A 13,257-nucleotide genomic window follows, 5' to 3' on the forward strand; every position below is an offset into this window, starting at 1 on the left:
GTTCTGTACTTTTTTCAGATGCTGCCGGTCTGGACTCTTCACAAGTTACAACAGGCAATACAGCAGTTCGTATGGGCTGGGGCGCGACCTCGCCTACGCAGGGATCTCGCCCATAGGCCACCAGAGGGAGGGCTAGGGATTCCGAACGTGCTGGAATATTTCAAAGCGGCACAGCTTATATACTTGGTAGAGCGGAGTCGACCGGAATCTGAAAAGAGGTGGTTGTTCCAGGACAGGGCGCTGGCGAAAATTTCCCTGTGGAAGGTTCCCTTTTTTAAAAAGGCGGATAGACCACCGAACCTCACTGGCTCGCCCATAACCAATTAATTGCTGCGAGTGTGGGATGGGGTGGCCACCAGACAAGGGTTGACGTCCTTTCCCTCACCTATGACTCCCTTATTTGATAACCGAGAGTTTAGTCTGGGGACGGATGAAAGAGCCTTCTTGGTGTGGTGGAATTCAGATTGCAAGGCGGCTGGGCATTTATTTGATCTGGATGGGATTCTTCAGTTTTCGTAGGTGCGCCAACTGTATGCCTTTCCGGAGTCAGATCGGTTCCAGTACTTCCAAATTCGCCACTGGCTCCTCCAGCCAGCGGTAGGGCCTAAAGTGAGCAGGACACTAACAAAATACGAAAAATGGCTGGTGACGAAACATACAGACAAGAAAATGATCTCTGAAGTGTATGTCATGCTGAGACCACCAGCCCCTTCGCAACCCACTGCCGACCAGAACCGATGTGCGAGGGATCTGGGGAGGAAGCTTACAGAGAAAGAACATATATTATAGGGCAAATTATACGGCATGCAACACCGCCAGCAGGGAATCCGCGGTCACCTACTGGTATTTGACGCCAGCCCATTTACATAAGGGGAACCCGGACCACAGTCCGAAGCGTTGGCAAGGATGCGAAGAAGAGGGCACACTAGTACACCTGCTATGGGACTAAGGAACGGACGAGTTACTGGACCAAGATACTAGAGGATATTGATAGACAGTTTGAGACTGAAATACTGCGGTTTCTGGCATATGTGGTGTTGGGGCTGCTAACCCGCTAACTTATCCTTTGAAATCTATATGGGGGAAACAAAATGGGACTGGCTTTGGGGGCGGCAGTTCAACACATCTTATCACATTGGGGGACGCAGATTCTACCGACATACACAGGACGGTTGCACAGGCTGTGGTATATCTTAAGGATGGAGAGGATCCATGCTTCTCTTACTAACTCCGAAGAGGGATTTAAAGCAACTTGGCAGCCCCTAGTGTCCCTGTTGGCTACAGAGCTGAATGAAGTAACTTGGCCAAAGTATTTCGACTTCTCAGACTCACGGAGACAGGTGGGACGGGAGACGCAACCTGACTGGCTTTCAGCGAAGCCTCGTACTACGCTATGACAAGGAGCAACCTCACAGACACTCTCTGGACAATCGAATGCCTTCACATAGCCGATTTTGATTGCAACGTCTGCCGAAAAGGGGGGGGGGGGGGGGGGGGACAACGTGATCTGGGTGCTGGGTTACCAATTGAATGAATGAATAAATGAATGAAAATTTGTAATCGCTACTAAGCCCGAAGGCATCAAGGCGCCTAACCAAAGAAAGTTCATAAGAAGACTGATCAAAACTAAGGGTAGGCCCTAGCAAATAGCCACGTCTTAAGGGCCTTCCTGAAGGCTTGCATGGAGGGAAGCGATTTAATTTCCGCTGGCAGAGTGTTCCACAGCTTAGGGGCTAAAAATGAAAAAGCTCTGCCACCCCAATTAGCTTTACGAACTCGGGGGACTGATAGCAAAGATTTGTTGGCCGAACGAAGATTTCTAGAAGGTGTATAAGGGGCCAACAAGTCCCTTAAGCCTCCAGACCTGTTAGTGGCCAAAGCCCCATAGATCAGACTCAAGGACTTAAAAGAAATCCTGGCCTCAATTGGGAGCTAATGCAAGGACCTTCTGGCAGCCTGAGCAGAGGCCCGTTTGGGCAAGTCCAATACAAACTTGGCCGCAGCATTCTGCACCATTTGTAATCGTGTTAGCAGGCCCTTGTTAATGCCTAAGTAGAGGGCATTACAATAGTCCAATATGGAGCCTATCAGTGCCAAGACGATCTGTTTTCTGGCTTGAGGAGACAGATAATGTCTAATCCTCCGGAAGATGTTTATTAGGCCCCCAGCAAGTGGAAATAGTTCTCTTTACTTGTTGGTCCATCCCCAAAGTAGGGTCAATCATGACTCCTAAATTTCTTGCCAGGGTCGTAGGAGTCGGGCACACCCCCAGCGAGATAGGCCACCAATCTGCTGACCAGAAATCTTCCTTTCCTCCAAACACAAGAATCTGTCTTTTCGCCATTGAGCTTCAAGGAATTACAGATCATCCATTGAGCAACGGCTTCCATACAATTTATAAAGTTGGAAGCCGCAAGAATGTCAGGTTGGGCGAAAGACAGAAGAATCTGTGTATCGTCGGCATAGGAGATTACCTCCATCCCATACGATCTAATAAGCCTGGCAAGTGGAGTCATATAGATGTTAAAAAGGGTCGGACTTAATGCCGACCCCTGAGGAACCCCACAAAGCACAGGAAGGGATGGAGACAAAAACTCCCCCAGCTTTACTCTGCTCCCTCTGGTTGAGGAAGGAGGCCAGCAAACTAAGTGCGGGCCCCTCCACCCCTATCTCTCTCAGCCTAGATGTTAAGACTGAGGGAGACAGGGTGTCAAACGCAGCCGAAAGATCCAACAGGATAAGGAGAGTAGTCGGACCCTTATCTACTCTGGTGCGGATGTTATCAAGCACAATAGTGAGGGCGGACTCCGTACTATGTTCTCTCCAAAATCCGTGCTGCGAGTGATCTAGTCGGCCAGAGGTTTCCAGAAAGGCTGCAAGATGATGGTTAAGGTGAATTTCCAACATCTTTGCAGGGGCTGGGAGCAGCGAAATAGGGCGGAAGTTTTTAAGAACCCCCGGGTCTAACGTACCAATTGAGTACTTGGTTTCCTTCTTGCACATTATCAATAAAACCAAGATAAACATAAAAAGACACTTGTACTCAGAACGCTGCTGCTCGTGCAATTTTTGGCCTGCACCGCCGCACCAGTGCCTCCAATCTCCTCGTATCCCTTCACTGGCTTCCGGTGCGGAAGAGGATACTTTTCAAGGCCATGACTCTCGCCCATAAGGCCTTGCATGGCAATGGTGCCAAATATCTTCAGAGGAGGCTGGACTTCTATCGACCTGTACGATCCCTCAGGTCAGAAGCTTTGGCTTTGGCTCGGGTGCCACGCATCAAAAGGGCTCGGCTAGGCGGCCGGTCCTTTAGCTTTCTTGCTCCGCAGCTATGGAATTCCTTACCGGTGTCCTTGCGAAACACCGCTAACCTGCTTGCCTTCAGAAAAGACTTAAAAACCTGGCTGTTCACTGGATAATCTGCCCCCTCTTTAGGCCCCTGCTCTTTCTACTGTTATGTTTTCCAGCTCTTTCTTTGGTCTGGAGCACAAAAGCGCCGGGACACTCCTTTGGAGTAGCCGTTGCGCTATAAAAGTCCCATTTAACATAACATAACATAACTTGTCTTTTAGAAGGTTGAGGTGTGGCCAGTCAGTTGAAGAATAATTTCATTGTTCCATGTTGCATTTGCAAAGTCTTGTTTCGTTTGAGCTGTTCACGCATGGTTTTGAGAATTGGCTCTGATGGAGTTTTCGGACCGAAGGTGTACATTTAGGGGCCGGATGAGATTTTGTTTTTGGAGTAGGAGTGGTCAGAGCTGAAGTGCTGTGCCCATTGTCCTTTGGTACATAGAAACTAGTCGCATGCAATGTTATAATGATCATTGTCCCCAACACAGAAAGCTACACTTATACTAGTGAACAAAACCAAAATTAAGATCCTATTTTAACCACTGCGCCCTCGTACATCAGACGCTTGAACAATCAGCTTAAAAGACCTGACATACTACAGAAATTGCAACAAAACAAAATATTATGTCTTCAAGAGACCTGGCAGCGGTCACCATGCCCGTGGCAAAATTATATTGAAAATTGGGCCCTATCCAAGCCATCGAAAAAAGGAGGCCACCCACAAGGGCCACGAGTGGCTTTAGTGGCTTTATACATACAGAAGAACGTGGGAGCAGTAGTCACAGTATTACACAGAGGAGAGGGTGATATCGTTGTCATCAAACTACGATACTCAGTCACTGGTCTTTCAATGCCAACAACAATCGGAAATGTTTAGATAAACCCATACTGCGCAAAGAAAAAAGTCTTGTAAAAAATGTCATCAAGGTTCTACAAAGTAATTATCTGTCCTACCCTGATGTGCTATGGCTCCTTACAGGGGACTTTAATTCTAACTTGTTGGTGCAAACACTTAGATCGATGTGGCAACAAGTCAAGGACTCTGGGGTGGGGATCCCCCCACTGCCAAAAACAATACTAGAGAAGTTTGGAATTACTTTGTTAGCCAGCACTCTGAACAACCAAGCACTGAATGGCAGATTCACAACTGAACAGCCCACTTCATATACCTGCATATCCGGAGCCAAATAATCAACATTTAACTACATTTAGGTTACAGCAGCTCAGTTCAAGAGAATAAAAGGTTTTCATGTTGAATATACCAGTGACAGTGATCATGCAATGCTTTGGTGCAGATTAATGGTGAATCCATGTGTGAGGGTCCCCATTTCCCTGCTGGGAAATCAAACGGACATCATAACCCTTAAGAAAATCAAATGGCGCCTAGAGCCTCGAGAATATGGTATAACCAAACTGACAAGGTCCTTGACCTGCCTTGACTCAGGAAAAAGGAGTCTTGATAGCATACTGGCCTATAATTATAAACAGTATGCCAGAAAGGTTTGAAAGCCCTGATATACCAAGTAATACAATTGTGTGCTAGGGCTCTAGCGAGAAATAGAGTTGGCATGGATTGCACTAAGGACAGCACAGAGAAAATATAGAATGAAGAGATGGGAATTGGACTAATTCTGAGAAGAAAAGCTGTGGATAAAACTACATAAATCAGCAAAATCCACAACATCCCTGTGCTTTCTGGGAGCTGGCAAATGGGTTAATGAACCACAGGAATCAACATAAGTTTAGTAACATTACAGTAACATCCTGGTCGACCTATGTGGCAGAACTGTACGGGGCCAATCAAGAAGTGGAATCAGTAAGTCTTGTTAAATTGTACAGCATTCCTGTGCCCAGGTTTCTGATCCCCAATGGCCAACCCTTGAAGAAGTACATAAGATCACAAGGTCCATTCTGCTGGCAGGCGCACCAGAACTAAATGGCCTTTCAGTCAGTATTTTGAAAGCAGCAAGTAAGGAATGGGCAAGGATGATGTACTCATTATTTGGTCAAGGTCTGATGCATAACATACTTCCAGAGAGCTGGTGTGGTTCGGTCCTGGTCCCTATACATAAAAAAAGAGATCCTGTGACAGTCGTGCAAACTACAGATTAATATTGCCTTACTGCATGTAAACGGAAAGGCATTCACCAAGATCTTACTTCAAGAGCTGGAACAATGGACCAAGGAAACAAGGATAATATAGTCGACCCAGACAGGCATACATAGTGGATGTGGGACAGAAGATAATCTAATGGCACTAGCTTGCCTATCCAACACGGCAAGAAAGAAGTTGGGAATTTGAGTTTCTAGACTTGCCCTAGAAAATGTAAATGAGGCAGAGGTTATTACGCCCAAGATGTGGGGTGATTCCATTGAAAGAATATCGCTTTGGGAAAATCAAGGGTACGACGGAGCAGTCATGTCGACCCTGCGGAGTGCAGAAGTCTCTAATGCACATCATTTTTTATCTGTGCCCCCTTAATGCCAATTACAAGATACTGGCTGCGGCCAGTCTTTCTGCAACTAAACTTGAGAACTTGTAAAGATGCAGTTACAGCCTGTCAGTCCGCGAAATTCCTGAAATTGTCAGTTCGCTATTTGAAATTTATGCAACAGGCAGTTAACCATCTGAATGAAATATCTCTGTAAACAGAAGTTCCCAGCTTAAGACTTAAGATGTGGATGGACTGCAAAAGCACTAAAGAAACGATCGACAAAGACATTATTAACTTGTTTATGACAGTACACTTTAGGGTAGAATGACTAGTATTTTTTTTTTTTAATTAAGTATTTACTGAGTTTGAGGTGCCGCGCTGGACATTTAGGCCATTACAAGCGCCTTCCATCGAACTCTTATGACCTCCGGTTAATGCTTTGAAATAAGGGATAGATCCTCATTATCGAGCCAAGCATATAAGAATACAACTTAGTACATTAATTTGAGGGACCTGTGTAACCTGTTCACGCCTTAGCTACTTTAGAGATACTTGTACCTGAAAACTGACCTCTATGTTATCGGTGTGCCGATTAAGATAGTGCACTAGATCTTATTATCAGAAATGTGACATCTTATTATTGAGCCAAGCATTAAAGAACTTTACTGGGTTCATTAATTTGATGGAATGGTGTAACTTCTTCATGCACTTAATCACCTTACAGATACTTCGACCTTGTACCTGAAAATTGACCCCCCATGTTATCAGATGTGCCAGTTAAGATAGTGTACTAGATCTTACATGCAGAAACGTGTGTCACCTTTTTACTGTTTATGTTTTTACCACTCCTTTTATCCTTTTTATAAAAGGTTTTAATTAGCTGAAACAAAGATTTATGTATGTATGTTCCATGCACAAAATGAGGCAAAAAAGAGCACTTTTTTAGAAAGTTTTGTGAGGATTCGTCAAACAGTGCCAAAGCTATTAGCAAAACAAAAAATGCATTTCTTATGGAAACGCTGACTTAACTATGGCTACCCAATGGCGACTGCCACTGGGAGAGGATAGACAGATATTATACAAACGCCTCCATCAGAGATTGAACCACAGTTATTTAATGGGCAACATGCTAGACAACTACACTTTGAATAAATATCTTCCTATAACAATTGGCAATGATCATGAACAAAGATGACCATATTTATGGCTAAAAATGAAAAAAGCACTGCAACTATAAAGTAAACTAAAAAAGAGTGAAAAAGAACCATAGAGTCACATGAGCAATGCAGGCAAATTATTCAAATTGCCCTAAAATAGAGCCCCTCTGGGACAAAACTGGAGAAAGTACTAGATAAAAAAAACTTAATTCAGTCACAGACCAGTTACAATCAACATCTTACTCCGGAAAAAAATACCATGTGCCTAGGGTTGGCAAGGGCAACAGTGGCAGGTTTTAGTAAAAGGGAAGAAATTGAATTAGGATTAGTGGTGCACCACAACATATGTAACTAAACATCATGTAAGGAGCTCATCTACAGCATTCACAGGAGGCAGTCTCTGGTTACTGACACGTAGTTCTCATTCTATGCAATCCATGAACTCTGAATACTAAACGAGGTCTGACAAATTAAAAATATATTGGATACGCAGCAACAATACACTAAGGCATAGAACATATTGTGTCAAGAGTGATAACCACTGTCCATATGCAAGATTCACACAATTGGGGGCGTTTCCAGGTAAAGATTTAATAGACTAGGCTGAATTAGAGCCAGTGATATATGATGCTCTGTTGAGTTCATATTTAAAACCAACAGTCCCAGGTCATTGCTGTACTACAGAACCTATCAGGCACAGTTAACATATAAAGTGGAAAAGAAAAACAAAACTATACTATCACTTACCACAACAGAATCATTGTGAGTTAAGTCAACTACGACTGCATCTGATGCGGATTCACATGTAAGATCAACAACTTCTTCATCCGCTTGAATACAATAAAAAAAATTAAGAACAGTAAAAATGTAGCTCTTAATGATACGCTTATGGCATTCAATATTTTACATTATTTGTAGCGTCAGTAAATACTTTAAGATTACTTTTTTTGCACCATAACATACCTAGCTTGGATAAAGTATGCTATATTACATTTTTAATCAGATTCACAAAGCTAGAAACTAATGTCACACCAGTATTACAAACAAATGTAGGTTCCTCTGTGGGCCTTATGCTTTCTGAGTCATGACATTTTAATAAAAAAGTTCTACTCTATCACAGTTCCACTTTGCTTTTTTCCTTTTTCTAGGAAGCACAACACTGATAAGGTCATTTTAAAATACACGTAGCTTGGAGAGAATAAGGAGGACAGACTGTAAATGCTACAAAACTTACCAAATAATGCCTGCGGGGCGCTGCTGATGTACTGGTCAACAATGTAATTGATGCAAGCACTCTCAAATGTTACAGTCACTTTATAATAACCCCAAATACAATTATATTTTTGGAAAATGTAGAGGGTTCCATGTGATAATTTTTTTCCCTTGGACATCATTTGCCAACGTGCGTTTTCCAAAGCAATGTTTACAATAACTTTAACCATCATTTTAGACCTTAAAGGGACATAGAATTTATGACACAAGGAAAACTATATTTTCCCAATGTTCTTTTTAATTGGACTATGGGTTTCATAAATTATATTTTTTAATTATCAAGAACCATTGAACATATTTTAAGGTGATTCTATAAAATCTGAAGCAATAATTATTTACAATTTAAAAAACGAACACTTTTTATTACCAATAACAAACAGAAAAATTACTGAAATATGTTCAAAACAGGTTGCTAAGAAATGACACGCAAGGTTTAGGATTATGTTTTCCCACCCCACTCACAAAAAGGTTGTGGCGGTGTTCCTCCATATGTAGGAATATCGTATTTTTTGGTTTTAAAGTCCAGATACAATATAAAAATAAAATTAACTAGATCTTAAGGGGAGGTCAAAATGTATATAAAAAATGTTTGCCAAAATAAAAGAATGTATAGAAAAAATGTTTAGTGTAAAATCTGATTTGGAAAAGAAATATTTTCAAAAGAGGTTTTGGGATAACTATTTTACCAATTAGATCCTGTCCTAGGCAGAGAACTATGTGGTTCCAATGCGCATATTTTTGTTGGTCGCTCTGCAAAAAAGCTGTCAAAATCTACACACGTTAAAAGCGATTGATGAGATCGAAAAACAGCTGTCCTAAACATAGGTGACACACTCAAATTGACAAAGTGCAAATTTAGGCCACAAGAGAAATTACATTGTCTAAAAATTAAACACAAAAACAGTTGCATCTGTCAGCAATTAACCCCTACAACCTGTGGGTAATTTGTGAAAAATAAGTGCTGGGTCTCTGGTCAGGAGGCAGCATGCACCAGCCCATTGCTCCTATTAGAGCCACCTATAACAGAACCATGAATCCCTCGAAGTGGGGAGAGGATGTGGTGTAACAGTCAGAGCTGCCGACTTTAGAGCTGGGGAACCACGTTCGAGTCTTGGCGTAAGCTCAACATCCTGTTATTTTGGGCAAATCACTTAATCTTCCCATGATGACCAAAATGAATGTGTCCTTAACTGGTGCTCATGAAAAGTGCTCCAATACCTTTGGGTCGAGTTTGCGCTATAAACACCGGTGTTGGCGATTAAGTGCCAGTGCCGAACACCGGATACCACAAGCTCAAATTAAGCAATGCCTGCAGCTTGGGGTTTATGCAGAGTTCATTGCCTGCATTATTTCTCCAGTGTGGCGAACGGCAATGCTGGGGCGAGTTTAAAATGAACCTCCAGCAATTGCAAACTAGGCTTCATTTTTTCCACTTCTGCCTCCACCACTACTCCAGCCATCTGTGAAATCAGCACCCTGAGGCATCCTGACAGTACAAAACCCACCGCAGCAGCAAGGAAGGAGCAGGTGAGTTGTGCATGTTTGGGAATGGGGTTGTGGAGTTAACCACCCTGGGGAGCAGATTTCTGTCAAGCAATGTTTATTTTCCCTTGGGAGGTGCAATTGAGCCCCCCCCCCCCCCCCTGCTCCCAACCAAACCAAATGGCAGCCAAATTTTGCAGGGGTCAGCCCATCCAGCATACAGGTCAACCTCCCTATTAGGAAAGGGGGGGGGGGGGGGGGGGGGCATAACTTTTTTTAATACAGGCTTGTTTTTCACCGGGAGGGGGGGGGGGGAGGGGGGGGGGGGTGCAACTGAGCTCCCAAGGGAGCATTTGGAAAACAAAATGGCAGCCACATTTTTTAGGCATCATAAGCTTTATAATGCTTTATAATAAAAAATAAAAGAATGTATATTTTCTCATGCGGGGTGCGGTTGGTACCCTATGGAGGGCGCAATCGGCACCCCAAGGAAAGACCAAATGGAGGCCAAATTTTGCAGAGGGAAATGAGCCCATACGTCAAACAGGTAAACCCTTTGGGCTGGAATCATTTTTTATATAAAGAATGTTTGCTTTCCCCAGGGGGTGCAATTGGGACCCCAAAGAAGGGTGGGGGGGGGGGGGGGAATCGGCTGTTCCAGACGAAAACAAAATGGTTCTAATCTACTGGAGCACCAGGAAATTTCGCTTTTTTGTGAGTGTCGGTTCAGAGGGGCACAAATTTTAATTTAACTCGCAAATAGACAAATTTAGCCGACTGTTTGTGTCGCTGTTTTATGGTCTGATGAGCCTATTCTTACTATTGATTTGCCAATAATTACACAACATTGCCTGCAGCAAGCACAAATACATGCAGTCTTTCATACTTCGCAAGACAGCTATGAAATGTGTCTAACAAATTCAAACCCACCCAATGTGCAAATAGACTACTTATTAAGCCATCTATTTTGTTAATAGGAAACATTTAGTTTGGTGCCAGGGCCCAGTTTCCATCCCCGACTGATTTTGATATGGCTTTATTTAGCAGTTTCCTGCCTAAAATTTTCCCCACTGCAACGAAAGTTAATGCTGAAAACAGATCCCCAAATGTATTCCCAAATCTCCCTTTTTTACTTCTAAAATGTCTATCTGTATGGTACTGTGCTATAATTCCATTTACATGTTATTACTCCTGGCAAGGCATTGAAGCACTTTGCAGCAGGCAGTAAACTGTTCTGAAACTCTAAATTAGTGGATAATCCAGTGGTTATTGGGATTCGTCTTGTGTTCCTACAGCAAACAGTAGTCGCTGGAAAAAATGAATCCTGACAATTTTAAATAAAACATTTTTATCTACTAGATGTTAGCTGTTTGAGAACAGCAACATGTTAATAAATGGCAGCCTTGCCAGTGCCAAAATAAATTATCAGAGGCCGGAGTGAGCTCTCCACTAGTCCCATGAAGTAAGCTGTGGCATTGCTTATGCAGTAAGTTGAAGTAATAGTTTGTTCATTTTTCATTTTTTTAGCATCTTTGGAGACATTCTTTGATTCACAGCATAGAGCTAAGATCTTTTAATGTATCTATTTTGTACTTCTTTCACACATCTCTCACACACACACAGTAGCACACTGATTTGTAAGCGTACTTCTGCGTTCCATATAGGACAGAAATTTCAAAAGGAAGGTTAACTGTGCCTTGGTTGATGTATTGGAGGATAGATCTGAGGCAGGATCCGGTACTAAGTGCTCTCTCTCGGAAGCCCCAATGTAGTTCAGTACTAAACTCCCCCATTCCCTGCACACACTGGATGTACAGTCAGTACAGTAAATTGTTTGCCTAGTGACTAAGTCAGTCTCTTCCTGGATGTTAATGTTATGGATGCTTGTAAAGTATGCACATCACCAAGGTGGGAACCCTGGTGCTTTGAGACACAAGGCGGGGAGGGGTAGAATTGGTGCTGCCTGACTGAGACCTTTTACTAGTGACATGTTTTAGGTTTCTTACAGAATTCTAGGAGTGAGCTTATGGTTTGAATGTGAAGGGGAAATTCATACCAGGCTTTAGGAGTTAAGTATGAGAATGCGCTCAGGCTCTTTGGACTTGCAGGACAGAGGCGAGCAGACGGCTGGCAGATAGAAGATGTCTGGTGGTGGTGTGACTGCTGATTCAGTTGTTCAGGTAAGTGGGACGTAGGTTGTGGAGTGCCTTGTATGTTTGAGTGAGTAATTTGAACTGGACGTTCTTGTGAATAGGAAACAATTCGAGGTCCTTGAGGTGATTGAATGTGTGAGTGCAAGGTGGAAGAACTAGTGCATGTCAGGCTGCTAAGTTCTGGATGATTTAGAGTCTCTTGGTGAGTTTGATGAAGATTCAGAGGCAGTATGTTTCGATAGTCTAGCTTGAAGGGGATTAGGACTTGGGTGATAGCTCATCGAGCGCTGCGGCAGATCCATCTGAGGAACTTGAGTGTGTGGAAGCAAGAAAAGGTGACAGAGTTGACCTAACTGGAAGTCTACACTCGGATGTTGATCACAATTTCAAGGTGTTTGGCTTGGCTTGATGGGGTATGTGTTGGTCCCAGTTCTGATGGCCACCAAGCTAAAAAGAGTATAGCCTCCATCTTAACATAGTTGATAGGGCTGTTTGATTTCATCCAGAGGCTGACTTTTGACAAAGTTAAACAACTTTACTTGGGTGTTGGTGGTGTCCTGAAAGAGGGAGGGCATAAATTGTGTGTCGTTGGCACATGAGATTATGTTGAGGTTATGGATTCAGACTATGTTGGCAAGCTGAGCCATATCAACTTTAAAAGCGTTGGTCTAAGATCACCGCTGGGGGACGCCACAGATCGGACCGGAGGGTTCAGAGGTGTAGGGAGCTAGGATGACCATATGTGTGCGGTCTGTGAAGAGCTGCTCTGCTAATCTCTATCTCGTGGAGGTGTAGGATGAAGAACAGGTTGGAGACCGTGTCAAAAGCCGCAGAGAGGTTGAGGACGAGAAGGGTTGCAGTGTCGCCCTGGTAATGAGCTGGATGTCATTAGTGGAGGCAATGAGGCCAGTCTCTGGCTGTGGCTATGTCTGAATCCTGAATGGAATGGGTTAAGGAGGTGGTTGTTGTGTTATTTTGCCAATCTCTTGATTTCTTTCTCCAAATATTTTGCTGGGTATGGTAGTAGGGAGATAGGTCAGTAGTTTGCAGGTGAAGTTGAATCTGCAGTTGGTTTATTCCGTAGCAGCAGGATGGTGGCGTGTTTCCAGGTGTTCACAAAGGTAGCAGTGGAGAAGGAGTAATTGAGGATCAGGGTGAAGATCCTGTAAATGGGCTTGCGACCTTTGGAGAAGGTCAAAGGCGGGCCAGGTCTTGAAGGAGTACCCGAGTGGATGGAGTACATGGAAGTGGTCCTTTCCGTGGGAGCAGTGGCGGACCAGCAAGTGTAGGCGGTTTTAGGTTGACTTCCTTGAGGAAATTATGCAGCAAACAAATGTGCATGCTGAACAGGTTTTGAGAGAGCATGGAGGCACTTTGGGTCTCATTCTAGGGCACACAGGAACTATCA

General features: G+C 43.5%; 1 protein-coding gene across 10 annotated transcripts in view; it reads right to left on the reverse strand.

The window, feature by feature from the left end:
• The window catches only part of RNF4 (ring finger protein 4), a 265,770-nt gene that overhangs the window by 163,176 nt on the left and 89,337 nt on the right, over positions 1-13,257 (reverse strand). For 6 of the 10 annotated variants that reach the window (XM_085642535.1, XM_085642539.1, XM_085642537.1 and 3 more), the window contains one exon: positions 7,690-7,772. In XM_085642535.1, coding sequence (XP_085498661.1) covers positions 7,690-7,772 — 83 coding nt within the window. Of the gene's footprint in view, positions 1-7,679; positions 7,773-13,257 lie in introns of all 10 variants that reach the window. The other 4 variants (XM_085642538.1, XM_085642543.1, XM_085642545.1 and 1 more) reach the window with 1 other exon arrangement.

This window comes from Triturus cristatus, chromosome 2_2 (assembly GCF_964204655.1).
Source record: "Triturus cristatus chromosome 2_2, aTriCri1.1, whole genome shotgun sequence".
Classification (NCBI taxonomy): Eukaryota; Metazoa; Chordata; class Amphibia; order Caudata; family Salamandridae; genus Triturus; species Triturus cristatus.